A 22,000-nucleotide genomic window follows, 5' to 3' on the forward strand; every position below is an offset into this window, starting at 1 on the left:
AATTTTGGGATGTATGTGGTATCTCAAGGGCTATTTTAGATAGATTATCATTAATTATTTATTGCTAATGTAAACTTAAGCTAATTATTCTGTAAATGTTTATTGAATGTCTGATGCTGTGAATCAGACAATAGCTACTCAGTATTTTATGGCTGATTGACTACAATGCAAAGAGAGTTGTTAAATTTAAAGACCATGTAAACATAGAAAATAATTCATTCCTTCAGAACAAGATGCCAGTCTGTACAAGGAATCCATTTGGAAATTTCTCAAAAGGGAGAACCACAAACACAAAATTCTAGAGCTAAATATATCATATAGGAATTATTTAGACAATTATTTTGTAGAGACTCAAAAACATTAGAGCCAGAATTATATTGGAGGTCATTCCAGTGCCCCAACTATCCATGCTAGCAGAAACCCAGCATTGGCTATATAGGTCATGTTTACCCTTATGTTCTCCCCTTTCTTCCCTATTCCAGTGACCCTTTCTCTGCAGCTGGGCCCCACACCTACATCCATCCATTTCTTCTCCTTCCATTGATCCCATATACTGACAATAGTTTCTATCAAGAGCCATGTTTTGAATGTTTATCACATGCCAAGGACTGTGACAAGTGCTAGAAACAGAAAGATTGTAACACACTTTCTGATCTGGGTTTACATAGTGGACGGATTTATACCAAAAACAGCCTCAGTGTGACTGTACCTGAAAAGACATAAAGCAATGCAAGTTGATTTTAAACAACCAACTTTCAACTAGGATTGGAGTGGAGATGGAGTAAAGGTGAAAGACAAAGTATAGATTAATTCACAGGAAGATTGAGATTAGACTACAAAACCAATGATTTGCTCTGCTTTTAGAAAAGTCAGCTATATATTAAGATGAAATGGCAGAAGTATAAAGTAAGATGGACCTCCATTTAAAACCTACCTCTCGGTAATTTAGCATTTCTATTTTCTTATTCCTAAAATGAAGGGAAGAGTTGTTGTGAGAAAAAGTAAGTTATTGTGTAAATAACTTACATGCCAGGCATGTAATAAATGCTTTAAAAATATATCTATTTCAATTATCATTATGCTCCAGTTTTATCCCTGAGAAGCTTGACAAATCTATACTAGGTTTCTGGTAGGTTGGAAGGCAGGTTAGAATTCCAAGTAGCACCTAATATTCATCCTGAGATTTGCAAAATAGTTTTGGAATAAACTTATAGCAGAACAGACAATTCTTATTTGGCAAACTACTTAAGATTTGTCACAAAAATCAACTCAAAATGGATTAAAGACTTAAATGTAATCCCAGAAACTGTAAAAATACTAGAAGAAAACCTAGGGAAAGGTCTCCTGGACATTGGTTTAGGTAAATAATTTGATTAAAACTTCAAAATCACAGGCAACAAAACCAAAAATAGACTAATGGAACTTAATTAAACTAGAACGCTTCTGCACAGCAAAAGAAAAGCAAGAGGTAACTTGTTGAATGAGAGAAAATATTTGCAAACTATTCTCCTGACAGGAGACTAATATCTAGAATACACAAGGAACTCAAACAACAAGTAGAAAAGCAAACAATTCCATCAACAAGTGGGCAACATATAGGAATAGACATTTCTCAAAAGAAGACATACAAATGGCCGGTGGGTAATGAAAAAAATGCTCAATATCACTAATCATTAGAGAAATGCAAATGAAAACCACAGTGAGATATTATCTAACTCCAGTCAGAATGACTATTATTAAAAAGACAAAAAATAAAAGATGTTGGCAAGGATGTGAAGAAAAGAGAACTTTTATACACTATTGGGGGGAATATAAACTAGTACTGCTACTATGGACAACGATATAGAGATTTCTAAAAAAAAAAAAAAAAAGCAAAAAAAACCCACCACCACCCCAAAATAGAATTACCATCCAATCCAGCAATTCCACTACTGGGTATATAACCAGAAGAAAAAACATCCACTTATCAAAGGGATACCTGCGCTCATATGTTGTAGTACTATTCACAATAGCAAAGATATGAAATCAGCATAAGTACCTATCAGTGGATGAATGGATAAAGAAAATGTGGAGCATGGACTATTACTTGGCCATAAAAAATGAAACTATGTCATTTGTAGCAACATAGATGGAACTGGAGGTTATTATCTTAAGACAAATAAACCAGGCACAAAAAGACAAATATTATGTGTTCTCACTTATATGTGGGGGCTAAAACATTGATCACATGGTGGTGGGGAGTGAAAAGATAGATAACAGATTCTGGAAATCTGGAAAGAATGAATGGGGGTAAGGGAGGAGGATGGAAAGAATGAAAAGAGTCTGGAAAGAATGAATGGGGGTAAGGGAGGAGGATGAAGAGCAGTGGGTTAAAGGGTACAAACATACAGTTAGACAGAAGGAATAAACTCAGTGTTTGATATCAGAGTAGGGTAAATACAGCTAACAAAAATGTATTATACTCAGATGATGGACAATTTAAATACCCTGACTTGGCCACTAAGCATTATATACCCATGTAAGAAAATTTCACATGTACCTCATAAATTTGTACGAAATTTTTAGATAGACTTGTTAATGTCTCCTTCCCAATTTGTGAATATGATATTTTTAAAAGAACTTAAAAAATTAGAGAGACAAATGCTTATATCCTAAATAGCGTAAATGGCCATATTTAAATATCTCCTAAAGTTATGCTCTATATGATATATTTTGCATGATAAACATCTTCAATGTGAATCACAAACAACTCAGGATGTGTTATCTTGCTTCTCAGCATATGTCTAAGAAATCAGTCTTCTTGCCAAAAGGAGAAAAAAGTTTCAAAATCAAAATTATGAGTCTCATAGATTGATTTTCATAGTAGAAATAAAATGAAATGAAATGAAATGAAATGAAATGAAATGAAATGAAATGAAATGAAATGAAATGAAATGAAGGTCCTTGTAATGGGAAGCCATTAGAAATCTCAAAACCAAATATTTCATGATTTTCACTTTACAGTACTTATCATAATATATATGTGGCACTCAGGAAACTTCTCAGTTGACCATAATTAATTTATAAGAAAATTTGAAAAATTGAAATTTTTTTTTATTATACTTTAAGTTCTAGGGTACATGTGCATAACGTGCAGGTTTGTTACATATGTATACTTGTGCCATGTTTTTGTTTGTGGCAGGAACTGATGAAATATTTTCTAATGATGGAAGCTAAAATTCCCTAACACAATGTTTGTGCATCTTATACTAAGTTCATCTTTCTATGCAGTTTAATTTTTCTCTTATTCTAAAATGTTTATTTTTTAGTGCATGTCCTAAAAAAAGAAACGTGAGTGCTTCAAAACAGACCTTGCGAATGAAATGCTTTCAGTTAACCTTATGGAAACATCATAGAAAGTAGCACTGGACAAAGTAGAAGTTATTTAAGTCAAGCAGAGTGTGGGGTGAAGACTGGATGGAGATTCGCCAAAGAGGAGGACACCAGCCAAACCTTATCCTGAATGCAATACAATCTCTTGAATTATTTCAAGCAACAAAGGCAGTTTAAAAATTTTGCATTTCAGGAAGATGACATTAGCAACAATGTGGAAAATAGACATACGGGTGGTCCATAGAACTGTAGCAGAGGAGACCCATTAAGAGGTCAAGGCAATTCCCATGATAAAAGAACATAAAGACACAGATCAAAATAGTATCCATTGAAATCAAGAAAAAAACAAATCAAGAAGAGAAAGTTGACATGAATATCTGGTGATTGATTGAATGCTAGGGGCAATGAAGAGAAGGGAAACTTGGGTAACTGAAATGTCTGGCTTGGGCACCGAATGTTCCAAGCTCAACAATATTGAGGTTATTGGGGATGGAACAGATTTTGGAATGATTTTTTTAAGTTCAATTTCAGCTGTTGGGTGAGTAACAACAAACCTGACTAATAGTAGCTTAAACAAATAAGAGATATTTTCTTCTTATCCAATAAAATGTCCAGAAGCAGACGTTTGCAGCAGATCAAGAACATCAGCACATATCAAAATGGTTTCAGAAGATCAAGAATGTCAGCACAGATCAAAATGGTTTCAGAAGATCAAGGATGTCAGCACTAAAGTCTCCACAAAGTTTTTGGCCTTTCCTCCATAATTTAAGATAGTTGTTGTTCTTCCAGCTATCAATTTCCTGTTCCACAAGCAGAGAAGAAACAAGAGAGGAGAAAGGAACAGCCTCTGTACCAGAAAAACATAGGCTTTCTCTGCAATTCCCTGCAAGTTTATACTTACATTTCACTGACCAGAAATGTGTCAGTGGCCACTCTTGGCTGTAAGAAAAATAGGGGAGACATGTTATTAGTGTTCTCTTTAGGAGAGCAAAGCAAGGAAAAGTAAGATCAGAATGGGTTTTGACTCAACCTATGATATCTGTCATAGTTATATTGAAATTGAGGTACTTCCGAGACATCCAAGGGAGATGTCCAGGAAGCAGATGACTATGTGTCTGGAAGCCCTGAGAGTGGCCTAGACAGGGATCCAGTTTGGGAGTCATGATCATTCAAGTTGTGGTCATGTCATGAAGATGGATGATATCTCCCAGAATACAAAGTAAAAGCACTAAGGGCATGATTATAGAAAAGGTCAGACCATAAGGGCTGAGTAACAGAAAGAATCTTCAAAGTAGTTGGTATTTGGTAAAGTAGTGTTAACAAAAGCAAAAGGTGAGCATTTCCAGTAGTAGAAAAGAGTGAGATGAAAAATACAATGAAACAAGCAAACTTTCACAGATGGAAGATTTACTTTGCTACAACATAAGAAGAGATCTCTAGGCATGGTTGTCTTATTGTCAGATAGAACAAATTTGGGCAAATTACTGTCTAATGGGTTCTAATTTTTTTATGAATTAGAAGACAAGATCATCTAATGAGACCAACAGAGATGTTGAAATGAGGGAGCTTAAGGAGAATGATGAAGATTTGAAGTAGCCTTTGTGAAGAATGGGGAAATGTTCCAACTAAGATAATAGAACAAAGATTTCCAGGCAGTACTGAGAGACCATCAGGAAATGTGTCTGGCATTTATCTTTACATGTGTGTGATTTTTGCCAGTGTCACTGACTGGTATGTAGAACCTTGGATGGAGATAGATTGGATTGTTCCAGGATTGGAGAGTTGCTGTGCACCATTAGTAGAATAAAAAAAGGAAGATGTGGATTGTTGAGGTATAGAAATGAACATTATAGACACAAATTGAAAGAGAGTTAGGAATCATGGGAATGGAAGTTCTGCATGACTGCAGAAGAGGCAGGAATAAGGTAGAAGAAAAGTATATTTTATTTGGAGAAAAGGAATTAGAATTTAAAATTACAGGTAGAGTATCTCTGGCTTGAATGAAATATTCTAACATTTGAACAAAAATATTGTTGAATGAAATAGAATGAATCCATACAGACCTTTGATAGCAAATTGTGAAATGGAGAGAATGACAATGACTAAGGTGTCCATTGGTATGTGGAAGCATAATTAAGATGTTGATAGAAGATTGCCACAAGGGAGGAGGAGCCAGATGAAATGAGCCACAGCAGAGGGTAACACAATGGAATAATGGTTTGAAAGAGGCAGTTGGTAGACAAGAGGAAGTAAACTTCCTGACTATGCAGGTGGCCTTCCCTGGAGATGGTTACAGAGAAAGAGGGCAAATTGTCTTTTCCCACGAAGTCACAGGGCAAGTTTTCTTTCCATTCCCCCTCACCTGTTCCCCCTGTGCCAGGATGGGTTTCTGGGGAGGTGAGGAGATGGAGGGAACATTGCGTGAAGCCTTTGAGATTGTAGAAGGGTTTGCTTACCATGGATGGAGTAGCAGAAGATCAGTGAAATTGGATTAGAGGAGAGATGAATAGCAGGCCTTGCATTTTGGTCCATGCACAAGGGTGCTAAAGATATGAGATGTGGTGGGATCTGCTAGTGTCCAGGTTTCACGTGGCCTTAGGCTTAGTAAGTGTTCAGGCTCAAGAGAACCAGCAGATGCCTTTGATCAACAGTTCAGCAGAACATTGGGGAAAATACATCATAAGATCTTAAATCTTACTTCAGGTGGGCAAAGAGTGAATTTATCTCCCCAGGAATGTCAGTTCTTATGGGGAAAGGAACAGCCCTAGTCTGGAAGGGAACACTCTGCCTTTCTAGAGGGAGCTGGCCATGCCAGAATCATCACGTTTTGAGAGGTCATTACTAACTTAATGGAAATGGCAGTAGCCCAGGGAAAGGGGAGGAAATGGGTCTCTTTGGAAGGAGCTACGTGCTGGAGGGAGTAATTGCATATTTTAAAATTTAGGTGGGCATTTAAAATTGTTTAGCCAGAGAAGGGAAAATTTCTTTCATCTTAGAGAAATAATTCCATGGGGTCAATAAAAATAGGTAAGATTTAAAGACACAGATCAGCTCAAATAGTCCAATTCAGTATTGCTTTAAAAATATAGCAATATCACATTTCAAATGAGAAATATTACTCATTCTTTTGTGGACAAATAATTCTGTAAGGAATGAAATGCGTGTCCAGAGGAATAGATAATGAGAAACTGTGATCAGGCAGGAGGAAAAACCAAGAACATCATAATGAGTCCAGTTAGTCACTCTAGCAACTCATGAAAAGTTAAGTAAATTTTTTTAATTATGTACTAAACATATTTACTTTGCACAGGTATGAATAAGAAAATTCCTTTTAAGTATATTGTTGCACTCAATTGAGAACTATGATAATCTACTCAGGAGTTTAGAGCTTCCTTCTGAAGTCTCCAACAAAATGATTCACTCTATGTGTGAAGATTTCTGGAGCTAATGCTGTTTTATGCAACTCTGCTAAATACTACATTTTCTGTGTCTATAGATCTGTGGCTCCAAGAGATGACACTTAAGACCAAAAGAGAGCTGTTAGCTAGGCACAGTAGCATGTGCCTATAGTCCCAGCTACTTGGGAAGCTGAGATGGGAGGACTTCTTGAGCTTGGGAGTTCGAGGCTGCAGTGAGCCATGATGCTACCAGTGTACTCCAGCCTGGGTGACAGAGGAAGACTCTGTCTCAAAACAACAACAACAACAACAACAACAACAAAACTGTTTGTTTTTTTTTAAGTATCTAATGTATTCAATATGCCTAAACCTGACCAAATTGCTAATCATCCCAGTGAAGAAAGAAATGAGAGACACTAATGAAAATTTTCCTGTTTTTTAATGTTATTACTATGATTAATCACTTTTAGGATCTAAAGAAATACTCAAAAAACTCATGTGGCATTTAAATTATAAGTTTCATAGACTCTCTGAGGAAGAGAGAAATTTGGCTGCATCTTATGTTTCTATAGGGGCTTGACCAAGTAGGAGTTTGTTTCTCATAGTAAAAAGTGTAGACGTAGCTCCACAGCATCACCTATATCCTAGGCTCATTCTATTTTTTCTGCTTGTGGTTGCTTCATGGTCACAAGATGGCTGCTCATTCTCAGGCTCACGTTCATATTCCAAGCAGAAAGAGGAAACAGAGTGATCAAGAAAAAGTGGCACCAGGAAAGTAAAACTTTTCCGGAACTCGCTAGCTGGTGTTCACTTACATTTCTTTGACTAGAGCTATGTCTCCTGACTCCTTTTAGCTACAAGAGAGACTGGGAAACCAATTTTTTTAATGCTGGGCACATTACTCCAACAAAATATGGATTTTCTGCTAAAAAGAAGAAAGGAGAATGGATAAGGTGTAGGTACCTAAGGCAGTCAGCGTCAGGACTTGAGCTCACCTAATGCGATTCTTTGCAGCCTTCACCACTTTGTAATGAGAAATCTAGATCAAGTGACTAAGTGTCACACAGCCAGCTCATGACACAGCTGGAGCTAAAATTCACAAGTGAAACTCCCAGCACAGTGGTGCTCTTTCCTATGTATCTCACCATTGTCTTATTCCATAAAATGTACACAAAGCCTACCCTGCTGTACTGATACCACCTTTTCTTCTCTTAACTCCCTCAGCTCTGTCAGCCAGTCTCTGGACTTGGGTCTGCATTTGGCCATATGCTTTGGCTCATTCAACTTTCAGGGTAACATTGTTTGGCCACAGCTCAGAAGGTGATTAACCTTCACTCTAGTTAGTCGCCCTGACTCTCCAAAATAGTGAACACTTTCATGGAAAGGCTTAAGATAGGTAAACTGCAAACAAAGATTAACTAAGGGGAAATTAGATAGGAAGCACAGAATGCCATTATTCTTTGGCCTAAACTGCAGAGAAAAGGGTATGACTCGAAATTTCATTTCCTTCAAAATCTACTGTCCTCCTCTTACTCTCTGCTTTGGTCTGTCCTTGGAAATATTGCTATTATTCTTATCTTACCTCAAAACTTACTGGCGTCACTGTTTAGTTAGAAACAACAGGGCTGACTGACTATCTGTCACAGAGCAGATACCCAGTGGGACCTCCATATGAAGGGAGAGACAGCACCGTATTTCAGAACAATGCAAATGCAAAAACAACACGAGGTTCTAGGTAGCAGGAGTGGTCACCTGCCCAGGACAAGCCCTCAGCACACAAGTAGCAATATATCTTTCTGATTCATAGATACTTGCCAATTACATGTAGAGCTTCAATAGAAGAAACCAGTTAGGACTTTGGTATCTGTGATCTAGACTTTGTTTCTAATGCCCTTTGGATGAGTAGCAGCACATGATCACACACACACACACACACACACACACATACACCCCCCACAGAAATCTCAAAACAAACAAGAATTTTCAGGAAATGTTTAAATCCAAACTTTAAAAAATGTTTCAATATTATTTTCATGGGTATATATAAGCTACAATATATTTTTATTAATAAATTGAACACAGCATCTCAGTCTGAAGTACTTACATTTAGATGACATTATAGCATATAGAACTATAAACAGGTAAATACTTTGTGTTTAAAAGTAACGTCCAACATGGTACCTCCTAGACTGAAGGAACAGCCAAGTCTCCAGCTGAGGTAATGAGAGTTGTTTATAATATTTCAAACTAAGATTGAGTTTCACAAGTACTAGAAGAATAACATTCTCCCTAAATAAAAAGTAAAGCATTCTAGATAGAGCTAAAGTCTCCTTGACATCCACTGCCAGTCCAGGAACACATTCTACAGGTTACTACCATCATCCAGATTTCCTTTTATTCTCTTAACAGAGACATACCTGTTCCCAAAAAATCAATATTTAGTACAGTCTTGATTGAGTGAACACACACATACATGTGTGTATTTCAGATAGCATGAATTGTTCTATAACTTTTGGATATTTTCTTATCCATATGTCTTGAAAATATCTCCATGTTAATCAGTCCATTTAGATTTATCCTTATACATATCCCTTATGTTTTTCTAGAGTAGACCCAGAAGGCTCCAGGGTTGCGGAGCCTCTGCACTTTTTATTTTAGTATAAACTGCCCTCCAAATCAACTGAACTAACTTGCATTCCCATCAGCAATGTATTATGGTAATTGCTTCTCATTGCTCTCTCTAACATTTGATATAAACAAATTTTTGCAAGATGAGTCATGACACTTTTTTCTAGCCTTATAAAAGATCCAGTCTCCACTAAAAATAAATGGTTGGATAGATATCACATACATACACAGGTATACTAACAAGTGTCACTCATAGATGTTTATTCAGACTAGATCGCCCCACATTATAATAAACTTTGTGTTTTTTATTGCTTTATTATAATAAGCGTTTTAATACAAATCATTTTTCTAATTTTAATCAGTATCTTAAACTCCATGTTTTGTCATGAATTAAGAAATGAAAATATGTATACTGAATCAAGATTTTAAGTTCACTAGCTCCATTCCCCTTGTTCCTTAATATCCTGGACCTTTTTGTATGACTGGGATTCTGAGGTTAGGGTAGTTGAGAATATGAGAGAATGTAACCATAAATTGCTGATTAGAACCAGAGTTACACAGCAAAGAACAGGTCAAATCCACTGTTTCTCTCCATTGTTGAGAATTTCTGATATAAAGAGGGACACAATAAAGTCTAACTTTTTATACATTCAACAAATGTTTATTGTTTGCTGTATGATAAGTACTGGTTCCATATGTGAGTGAAATAATTATTTGTTCCCATGGCACATTCAGTATAGTAGAAAAGACCCAGACAAATAACAAACAAACTGACAAACAGTTATCAAACGGTGAAGAGCATGAAGGAAACAAATGGGGTGCTGACATGAACAAAAGTAGGGAGACATAATTGTTCTAGAGTTTCAGGAAGACCTTGCTGAGACCTAAAATATAAGATGCCTCCATGCAAAATTAGGGGGAAAGCAATCCCAGTCGACACGAGAGGAGTTTAGCAAGCCCTAAATTGTGATGGACTGAGAGAACCCAGTGAGAAGAGTGGCAGTGGAACCACATGAAGTAGGATAGAAGGACAAAGGACAGGTACAGGGCCAATAGCTTTGCAGAATAAGCTAAGAGAAAATGAGAGTGGTCCAGGCTGCAGGTGCAGCTCAGTGGATGGGGCAGAGGAAGGAGAAGGAGAGAAGTTTCAGAGAGGCAATACACTATCGTTCTGTTCTACATCTGTCAGACTATTGAAAGCATTGCTTAGTGTATCACATGCCTCTATAATGATATTCAGTGCAGTGAAATGTTACTCACTGTTGTAAATATAAGAATGTGCTTTGAATAAAATACATGCATCTGATTCCACTCTGGAGTATCATGAATTCTTAAGAAAAGTTTGTTAAAATGAAATTCATCTGTTAAATAAAATTCTCTCCAAATAGTTCCCATTTCCCTGCTCACAATAACTGTCTTTTGCACTTGCTCTATTATATATAAAACTAAATATAATATAATATAATATATAATATATATATTATATATATAACTGTCTTTTGCACTTGCTCTATTGTCCTCTATTATAGTTTGCTTTGTTTTTAATGAGTTGACACAGATATATTTTTAAAGTAAAACTTGCATTCATTTTTTAAATTGACAGAACAATGACAGGAATATCAATGTCAAAATAAAGATTAAATTGTTATCTACTTTTAGCACAAACAACTATTGATAAGCCAGCAGGAGAAAGATAAGGAATACTTGCTCCCTTTTATCCGTAAAGGTTATTTGCCACAGAAAATCTTATTTTTTAGATTTTAATATTATGGGTCAGGTTAATTAATATGACAACTAATATCTATTATTTTAATACAGGATTGTGGTTTGCTGATTCATCCAGAGGAAACCTGTGGGTTACAGCCTATTTCTTCTGACTACATTGAAGCCATTTTGCAGTCTGAACTAAAAAGATGTCCATCTGGGGACATGAAAGGTGACTATCACATTGGACATCACTTCTCTAAAAAAAGAATAATTTGGTATAGATTGATTTTTTTATAAAAGGATAGTATGCTTATTTAAACTATCCTTTTATAAAAAAATCAAAGGTATTACTTTTTCTTGACTGTGAACTATAAAACATAATTAATGTAAGTGCATTATTTTAATATTTGAAATACTTTGATTAGTCAATTATTTTCTTCTCCCCTTTTTGCCCAGTTAATCTATATTCATCTGCAGATCTGTTACCCATGTTACTTCTGCCAGAGAGCCTTTCTTGAGCCTCTGATTTGTTTATTTATTATATAGTTTACAGCACTCAGTAATTTTCTTCCATAGCAGTTACCACAATTATTTAAATTACTAAGTATTGAATTAATTGTTTAATGTCAGTTTTCCCAGGATGTCAGTTTCATGAGGGCAGAGAGCCTGACTTGTTTGTGTTATACTAATTCATTTGGCACTGTAATTTGTACATAGTAGTTAGAAAATAAATATCTAGTGTGAACCAAAGAACTGCAAAGTATGCAAGTTCAGTTTTAAATTATTCCTTTTCACTAAAAAAAAAAAAAGTTAGGGGGCACGATCACTAGTTTCCCTCATATATAGAGGCAAGAAAATTGTGACATCAATTTTAATTACTGCGTTAAATCCTGCCTAAGCACTGAGCAGACCTGGAATGGGATACTTCTTTGGTGCCACTCTCAACATTCCCTATTTCTCTCCTTCCCCAGCAATCTTCTTTTAGTGGAGATGGTGGGGTCAAGCCAAAGTTGGGACTAAAATTGCCTTCAAAGCTATTAGAGGAACAGAGAGCATCTTCTCCAAATTTCCTGGTTACTGCTCTGTCCTGCTGACCCTAATTCTCCCTTCATCTAAAAAGTCTGAGAAAACACTCAGGAGCTTTTCTACCCTTGCCGTGAACTTCACACCACAGCTTGAATGGGAAATGAGTTTCCCAAATGGGCAGGACAAATTGCAATTTGCCATGCACAGTTAACAAACGTGGGTACGTCCCCATTCTTGAACATGTGTTCCAAATAATAAATTACCATCAGGGAATGGAGAGGGATTTACCCATTATGGTGTGTCAGGTGGTGTGATTTGTGATTCTCTGCTAAATGAGATATATACTCTTCCATATAAAGGAGACACTGATGTGTCCGGTTAAATATTTTTTATCAGATGACAATTTATGAGAATTCATAAAACAATTCTATTCCTCCTACTGCAACTGCACCAAGGCAAAAGTTCTTCAACAAAAAGCTCAAGGTACCTTACTGGGATTCTTTAAGAAGTGGCAGCTTGTTCTGTTCGCTCACTAAATGTACGCTAACTTATGTTGGGCTTTGTGCCTGGACATTGTGGGTGAGGCTGCCATAGAACAGTGTGCTTCTGGGACTTAAGGAGCTAGACCTCCTTAGAGAAGGCCCCAAATTGACTCACAAATCAAGGGCATGCTCCTCAGCCTGACCATCTGAAGCCTCCAAAATCTGGCCCATTTCTATATTTCCAGTCTTCTCCCAGCCTCTGCTTCTCTATGTTGACAGTGATCCTCTAGAACTTCAGGTTTTTGTCCACACTGTTCCCTGTACCCACAAGTCCTCTTCCCATCTTTGCCCAACTTCTGATGCTGGAAGTCATCTCCAGGAAGGCTTTTTTCACCACCAGATTCCCAGCTTAGCTTCTTTCCAGTGCATCCAGGGCACATGTCTACAACAGCACTTTACCACATTATGTTAAGTATTTACATGGTTCTCACTTAGTCTCCAAAATGAAATGATGTGCCCCAGGAAGAAGAGGAAGTGGCACAGGGCCCTTCATAGGGTAAAGCCGGTAAAGATTAAAATATATATGCATTTATATTTTACCTGATCATTTTTCTTTTTATGTTTTATAATTGATAAAATATATAAATATAGGAATATATATATAATATATATATTACAGTGTACTCATTAATACATCAAGGGTGCATGAGCAATATGCTTTTACTGATGGCTTACCTAGATTACAGGCTTCTCTAGAGAAGAGATTGTCCCTTATCCATCTTCCAATGTCTAATATATGATTTTAAAATGATTGCTGAACTGAAACCAAGATCCAACCTCCCTTCCATCCACAGAAGACTATGAGCAGCCAGGGCACAATCACGACAACCAACTGTCCCATCATCAAGCTCCAAAAGGCCCAAAGACTCAAAAACTTAACAAGTGAGGCCAGGATAGCAGTCTGCAAGAATGTATTATTTGCTGCTAGAGATGATTTCCTTCCTTAGCAGCAGGATTCCCTCCTACTGAAAGAAGTTGTTTTAGTGGACCAAATTGGGAGAAAGTTTATTTAGGAGCTTTGGATTTAGTTTTAATGGCCAAAGACAGACTAATTTGAAAATCTTATTTTAAAAGCACATTACAGTTATTTGGCAAAGCCAGATCTTTTTTTTAGCTTTGCCTATGTATTGATCTCAAGATATCATTTTCAATAACATCAACCATTAAACTTTTGAATGACTGTATTTTTTTAATTCTTAAATTGATTTCTATTTTTTAGGAAATAATTTAACTGTAAGATACAACCTATAATTAAATCTGTTGCTTAAGAAAGAAAAAATAATTATTCTAATTAGGAAAAATTAAAATTTCTACAGTGGTCATTGAATGAAAATTAATTTTAAGGAAAATATTTCAGATTGCATTTTATGATATGTAAACAATTAAAAACATTATCCTACCTTATTTTAGCAAGGAATTATGACAACTTATACTTTAACACTAATATTGAAAATATAGATGTATTTTCTCTTCTTAAGTAAAAATGCTTTGTATTAGAACATTACAGAGTCAGGAATTAGTGCCAACATTTACATGATTTCCTGTCTCACCTCAACGCTAAACCAGAGTTGACCTTTTTTCCTCCGTTGTATCATTCAATCTGATTCACTGAAATGGCTGAAATCTAACTTGCATTAAATATAGAGCTATAATTATAAATCAAATGACTTCTCCCAAAAGACAATTTCATTCCTCAGAATGTTGTTTCCTAAAACATATGTCACACTTTACTTCAGAAATCACAGCTTTGATTCATTCAGTGTTCAAATATATAACATAGAATTTATGGTACTTTTTTGGACAATTTTAGCAAAAAGCTGGTATTATTTAAAATATCAAGAGCACCAGTTTTGCAGATGTTATACAGATGCCTATTTCAAGCAGTATTTAACTCACAATAAATAAAAGGAATTCTTAACCAATGCAAAAATGCAGAGTGATGGCTGTATAAATATAGAGTAGTATGAAACACTGGGGCCAAGTTTTCAGAGATCCAATCAGGCTTCCTTTTTATATGCATGCGATTTCATGCCCACAAACTAATTGCACCCATATTTGAATCTTTGTGCACGCAATTAGCCACTTGTTTCTTCATCCTTGGCAGCAAGTGGCCAAAGTGGACCTCAGTTTGTGCAAAATTAGCTGTAGGCAAGGTTGAGGGGTGGAGTGTCTAGAGTAGGGGTGGGATGCATATGCTCTGAGATTCTGAGATCTGATGAAAACTTAGCCCTTCAAAAGATTATTAAACAGAATCTCATTAGCAGAGACACATTTATGCCCTCAACGTATCATTATCCTATTAGAAAGAAAATTAACAATCTTTGCTTAAACATAGTCTCTGTCAACACGGGAACTCGCTAAATAAATTCAGCTTTTTAAAATAAATTCATTATAACAATCAGTTTGTGAGTTTTCCTATAAGTGCTACCAAAGAGGCTATGGGGCTGTATTTCATTTTCTGTTGATTATTTTGTGGTGACTTAGCCTAATATGATAAAATGATAGGCAAATTGAAGACTCAGAGACCTCAGTTCTGGCCCTGTCATTAACAGCATGACCCCCCTTCTGTTATTTAACTCTTCAGGCCTCAGATTGCCTCTTCTGTTAAAAAAAAAAAAAAGTGAGGGGGCGGGGAGGGAGAAAGGACACACCCTAAGGCCTCTTCTAACTCCATCCAACGTGATGCTACGAAGCCACTCAATGTGAACCTCTGTGAAGGAAAGCCTATCATTTATCTAAGGAAGTTTGCTTGAGAAATTCAACGAAGATTAAACTTTAGGCTGTGTCTACATCAAAGATGTGAAGGATGTTGGTTATTAATGACAAACCATGCTTGCCAGAACAGAATTAGAATTAGAAAGCAAGATATATTCTGAATGAAAAAGAAATTATAAAAGAGAATTGGATGGAAAAATGAGCACTTTTGAGGAGGATAATCTTTATTTTGCTGTTCAAAAACCAGCATCTCCAAAATTTTCTGTGTTGTTTCTTTTAGTAGTACTTCCATTCTGTACAACCAGAAACTTTAGAAACATCTTTCACATAGCAGACCCTCTTTTTCTCCAATATATGCAGCCAGTTCTTCAGTCTCGCTCCCGTCAGGCCCATCTCTTCACTGTACCTAAAGTGTCACTCCTTCCACATCTTCAAATCTTATCTGTCCCTAAAGACCTGTTCACATTTTATCTGCTTCATGGACCCTTCTGGAACACTCTGACTTCCATGATTCTTTCTCTATTTTGAATAACTGTGGCTCTCTGAGAGTAGAGGTGGGAAAATACATAAAATATATATGTTGACTATTAGGGAATCAGGCACTATGGCAGGTGTTATACATATTTTCCTTATAGAGAAGTAAATTTAATCATGAAAAGATTAAGTAATTTGTCCAATTTAAATAGTGGGTTTTAGCCTTGGCAGCATATTGGAATCACCAAAGAAGCATTAAAATATACTGATGCCTGAGCCCCATCCCCACTGACTATGATTCAATCAGTCTGGGGTACAATGTGGGCATGGGAATTTTTAAAAGCTTTCCACGTGACTCTAATATGTAGTCAATGTTGAGGTCTGCAGGGCCAGTTGGAGATAGAACCCAGGTGTGCGTGGTCTCCAAAGCCCCAACTCTTCGACAACCACACAGACATTTTTACTCCATTATGTGTTGCTTGTTATGATGCTATAGTTATTATATGATGTATAAATTATAACCTTCTAACCTGATTATAAATTTTTGAGGTTTAGCATTATAGTTAAGAGCATGGACTCTGGAGCTGACTGCCCTGCTCAAATCCTAGTTCTACCACCTACTAACTAGAGGATCTCAGACAAGTTCCTGAGCCCTGGTTAAGGAGATGATAACAGGGTTGTTGATGTTTAAATATGTTGATAAATTAAAGTTTTTAGAATATTCCTAGCATTTGGGAGGTTCTGAAAAATGTTAACTATTTTTTAAAAATTATTATGATATTTTAACACCAGTAATGCCTAACACTTCAACAGAGTATATACTTACTGTATTAAACTTAAATCCTTCTAGAGAGTCATATGTATACGGAGACATAAAGGTTAATTTATCATTCCTGAAATTGCTTAGAAAGTACCTAGTAGATAGACATTTAATAAAGCAGTTTTCTGGAATTCTCATTACATGTAAAAATCAAAGAAAAGAAAAAAATTGTGGTAAGAAGAACAAATGAGTCTGCATTCCTTTTGAAGGTTTTGTATTTCTCTTCCAGTTGACATTGTACCCTGCAAAGTTATTGTATATTTTCTTTCCTTTCCTGGAATTCATAATTTTCTCATCTCCTTTCCCTCTGATTTTCTTTTATCTCTTCCAGTTTCTCTCTCTTAATACACCTACAGTTCTTTCTCTTTCTGTGGTCAATCAGTAAGAGCCATAAACTATATCCTCTTTCATATTTTATTATTTATACCTATTTCCACACACACAAACACGTTCACAATTCTAACATCCCTGAAGTCATGAATACAAAATGCACTATATTCATCTCCTAAAAACAGAAATCCTTTCCACTAAACTTCATATAACACCAGATACCATTATTAGCAGTACCACTAATCAAAGCCAGAATGGACAAAGTTTTTAAATTTTTTTCTTTCTAACTCGAGAACTGTCTGAGTGATATTTTAGCTCCTCATTTTTGAAGGGTAAATATATACTAGTAACATAAGCAAGATATTTAGTGTAAGGAGAGTGATTATCAAAGGCATCATTGTATATGTTCTCCGACAAGGAGAGAAATAACCACTCCATATTTGTTTATATGATGTCCTATGTTCACACTTAATTCCTGAAAAGATGAACAAGGAAAAGAAAATTATATTTTTCTACCACATCATTAATGTATCCACTCACACTAAAAGCTGAAGTGTTTTGCATGAATGTTATTCTATCAATAAAACAGGAAAGATCTTAAACGCATAGAGAATATTCATTTATTTTATAAACATTTGCTAAAGCTTGGGACCTACTTTCTACCTGAACTCTGTTAGTAACAAAAGATAAATACAATATTGCAAATGTGTTTTAAATACATTACTCCATTACATCCTTACACCAATCATGTGAGAACAGTACACACCTCATCTAACAGATGAAGAAATTCAGGCAACAGCTAGAAAGAGGTGAAGAGATTCACACCAAAAAGGCCATCAATCAAATCAAAGAAAAATAACTAATCTTCAAAATAATAAATTATCATACTGAAGTAGTTCTCTTGTATCTTAAATCTCTTGAGAGCAGGGAATAGATCTGTTATACTATTGGATGGAGAACCTATGCATGTGTTAGGCTAATAAATATTTGAGGCTAATTGCCAATTTGGGACGCTCCCAATCTATTAATGCTTTGGTCCTACTTAAGTGCTCAATGTACTGTTTAAAAATAGGCAATGATTGAGTAATACTTAGATTTTTAATAAGTATAAGGTTTCATGGAACAGAGCTCATACTTGATTTCAGCATGAAATGTGTTATTTCAGAACATTACTTAATGTTGCTATTCTATTTGGTTGGCAGGAAGCCATGCCTTCATTATTCCACTAGATTTAAAGGATAAGGATGGTCTTACTATAATTTCTGAAATGGTGTGCCATAGCTGAATTTTAAAGTTACTTACAAATTATAATTTCATCAGCAGAAACAGAACCAAAGAAAGTTTTGCCATATATTCCAGGCCAGTGGATCGTGCCTTGCCTTAGTTGTTCAGACAACAGGACGTGTGACTGGAGAGAAATAACCTGGCAGCCCCACAACTGCCAATATGGTGTCCTAACTAAGCCTCAACTCCAGCAGTGCCTGGGAGGAAGGAAGGTAGGTTCTGGATCTAGTGGGGGAAGCCTTTAATGTATGCCACCTGAAGTACTAAAAGTCTTACGGTTGTATCTACTAGACCAATTCCTGCTGTCTCACAGCAGAGGAAAACTAACTGAATGCAATTTGGCTTTTTGAATCATGTATAGATGTTATCATAGAATAGCCTGAACAACTCCTGCTCCAAATGTTCAGTTTTCTCCAAGTAACTCTATTTGACAGATGGAGGATATTAAAGTCTTGTCCTATGCTGACCCGATTCCATGCTGTTTTCTCAGCACAAATTGGTAGGAGCTTGCCACGTCAACTGACAGTTGGCAGTTGAGAGCAGCTGGCCTTGTCAACTGCAGCTCTGGCAGGCACTGCTGTGAAAACAGACATCTGCAGCTCAGCACAGGAAATCAAAAGGTCCTGCATGCAAGACTCACTTCTAGAGCTTTCCAAGTGCATGGCATTGTTTTTACGCACTAACCTTACTGATCTTCTTTCACATTCCTGGGCAGGTCTCACATGGACCTCACTAGGCTGATTTTTCCTTTAGTGAGGCTTCTAAGCTGATTTCTGGGACATGCAGTGTCTTCTTGCTAGGCATGCTCTGACTAGGTAGAGTCTGGCAGAACTCTCGGATATGCAAAATGGGCACATAGACTGAGATGCTTGGTTAACATCAAGTAAGTAATCCTTAACCGGATTTTCAAAGTGCTTTTTATTAGATGGACATTTCCTTATACAGTTTGTAAGCTCTCACACATGAGCAAGACTGATTTCAAAAGCTGATTTTCACAAAGCTCTATTAAAACACATAGAAAAAAAAGCACTGGGCAGAAGGTATGCCAATTTACTAGCAAATAGTTAAAAGAAGAATAACAGGAGGTGAAAGGCAGGACGGGAAGATGGACATCTTCTTCATGGTGATTTCAATATAGATGTTCCAATTTTCATGATTGAGAATATCTCTAAACATCAATCGGTAGTGTTAGTTCCTCTTTTAAAAAAAAGAAGGCAAGAAAATCATTTAGAAACATTTTGCGGTGTTATTAATTGAGCATTGGTTTTGTGCAAGAAACTGATTTCTTACACTTTAAATACCTCCAGACTGTAAGCTTCATGAGAGCAGGGTCCACTGCCATGATCTCATTGTTGAACATAATTTTTGACACAGAATAGTAACTTAATATTTGTTGAGTAAATGAATAAATTAAAAATGTATTTATTCCTAATCACAGCTAAGGTAGACATTATCATATCTTTTTTTTTCTGATTAAGATAATTAAAGCTCAGAGAGATTGAGTAATTCACTGATAATCATACATGTATGGGAATGGCTACTCCACGAGCATTATTCATTTATTTTTTTAAGATGGAGTCTCACACTGTCACCCAAACTGGAGTGCAATGGCGTGATCTCGGCTCAATGCAACCTGCACCTCCCAGGTTCAAGCGAGTCTCCTGCCTCAGCTTCCTGAGTAGCTGGGATTACAGGCGCCCGCCACCACGCCTGGCTAATTTTTTGTATTTTTAGTAGAGATGGGGTTTCACTATGTTGGCCAGGCTGGTTTCAAACTCCTGACCTCAAGTGATTCACCCACCTCGGCCTCCCAAAGCGCTGGGATTACAGGTGTGAGCCACCGTGCCCAGCCCTCCACAGGCATTTTAAACCATCAACTTGGATAATCCAGCCTCCATATCCTATAAATGTTGCACTGGGAGCGATGACAATCGCTGTTGCCATACAGCCAGACTTCTCTAAGCTCAGAATACCATTCTGACCTCAGAATTTAGAGTGTTCAGAAAAATTCCAAGAAACTGTCACAGTCTATTAACCTGAAAAGCAATAGATGTTCATTTAAGTTCATCACTAAATCCTGCGGTTTTGGACATGACACGTCTTGTTTCTCGGGCTCATTTTCTTCATCCGTAAAATAACCCTCTGTGTTAGATTAATCAGCTTTGTAAAAATTTAAAGGCCCTCTTCCCTGTTTGTCTTAGCTCGAGCTGCTATAATAACATACAGTCAATAGACTGGGTGACTTAAACAACAGACACTTATTTCTTACAGTTCTGGAGGCTATGGAGTCCTAGATCAGGGTGCCAGCATGGTCAGGTTCTAGGGATAGCCCTCTTCCTGGCTTCTGTTGACTGCCTTCTTGCTTTGTCATCACACAACAAAGAGAGATAAAGAGTTTTAGTCTCTGAATCTTCTTAGAAGGAAACAAATCCCATCATGAAGCCTCTATCATTATGACCTTATCTAAACATGATGACCTCCCAAAGACCCCTGCCTCCTAATAGTATCACATTGGAGATTAGTATTTCAACATATGAATTTGAAGGAAACATAAACTTTCAGCCCACAACATTACCTTTACTAATTTCTAGGCTGATTATTAGTAACTCTACAAAGTAGTGGTTTAAAAAAAAAAGATCATTTTTCATACCTGTTAACGAGAGAGGATATTGCAAAGTTTGAAAATAGAAGTCCATGCTTAGATGAGACTTCAGAAGACCAATTAGCTCACTGCACAGCAAAGGGGCTTATCTTTGTGACTCTCCTAGTTTGTAGGTGTTCTTCAGAACTTGCATGCTCAGAAACTCAAATTTGCCAGCACTCTGCCAATAGGTCTAAATAGCCTGATGTATTTATCAAGACACTAATTTATTCTGTATGCAAAAGGGAAGCATTATCCATATTTAACAGAGAAGTGGCATAATCAGCACTAGAAAGGCCATGCCACAGCAGTATGGAGGCTCTCTACGGATAATAAGAAATAGATGCTAGGAAGGCAGAGGCTGTGTAATGGGAAAATTCCAACATGCATAATTGAGGAGGCAAAGCAATTACAGACGATATCCAGAATAATCCCATTGATGTAAAAACCAGTGCATACCTACAAACATGTTTACATACATAGAGAATTTATTGAAGTAACAAACACTTAAGAGTAATTTCATAGGTGGAGAGGAATAGGAGAGGGGTAGGATGCAAAATAAAAATACAGGATCCTGTGTTCAAAATTTATTAAGAGTTTCAAGACACCAGTAGAACAAAAGGTGAACACGAGGGCCAGTGACATAGCCAAGAAATGCCTGAGAGAGATCAAAGTTTCAAGTAAACCAACATTTGGACATATCTTTGGAGAGAAAATGCAAAGAGCAGATGGCAACACAGATGCTAAGGCTGAGGAGGGAGGAGGCTGGTAACCCTGTCCAGGGTACCCAATCACTGCGGCTAGTTCCCAGGCCTGAATGGGTCCCGGGGAATGGGTGAGTGAAGGAACTGTGGGACTACCCACACTTGCTGTGGACCTCCGGATTCCTGGCTACAGGGGACCCAACATACCCTATGGACATTTGAGCTGACAGGGGAGTCTGTCCAGAGAGTAGATATAAATGGTACCTGAACCAGTGCAGAAACAGGAGCCTTAGTGCACAACACATCTCTGGCGGAACCTGGCTATAGGCACCCATCCCCGCAAGGTTCCCTATCTCCAT

At 36.8% G+C, this 22,000-nt stretch overlaps 1 protein-coding gene across 9 annotated transcripts in view; it reads left to right on the forward strand.

The window, feature by feature from the left end:
- LOC111550158 (cadherin-like and PC-esterase domain-containing protein 1) overlaps positions 1 to 22,000 on the forward strand; it is a 304,071-nt gene that overhangs the window by 232,051 nt on the left and 50,020 nt on the right. For 7 of the 9 annotated variants that reach the window (XM_026454346.1, XM_023223426.2, XM_023223430.2 and 4 more), the window contains 2 exons: positions 11,217 to 11,334; positions 18,336 to 18,508. In XM_026454346.1, coding sequence (XP_026310131.1) covers positions 11,217 to 11,334; positions 18,336 to 18,508 — 291 coding nt within the window. The remainder of the gene's footprint in view (positions 1 to 11,216; positions 11,335 to 18,335; positions 18,509 to 22,000) is intronic. The other 2 variants (XM_023223424.2, XM_023223425.2) reach the window with 1 other exon arrangement.

Source organism: Piliocolobus tephrosceles, unplaced genomic scaffold, assembly GCF_002776525.5.
Source record: "Piliocolobus tephrosceles isolate RC106 unplaced genomic scaffold, ASM277652v3 unscaffolded_41, whole genome shotgun sequence".
NCBI lineage: Eukaryota > Metazoa > Chordata > Mammalia > Primates > Cercopithecidae > Piliocolobus > Piliocolobus tephrosceles.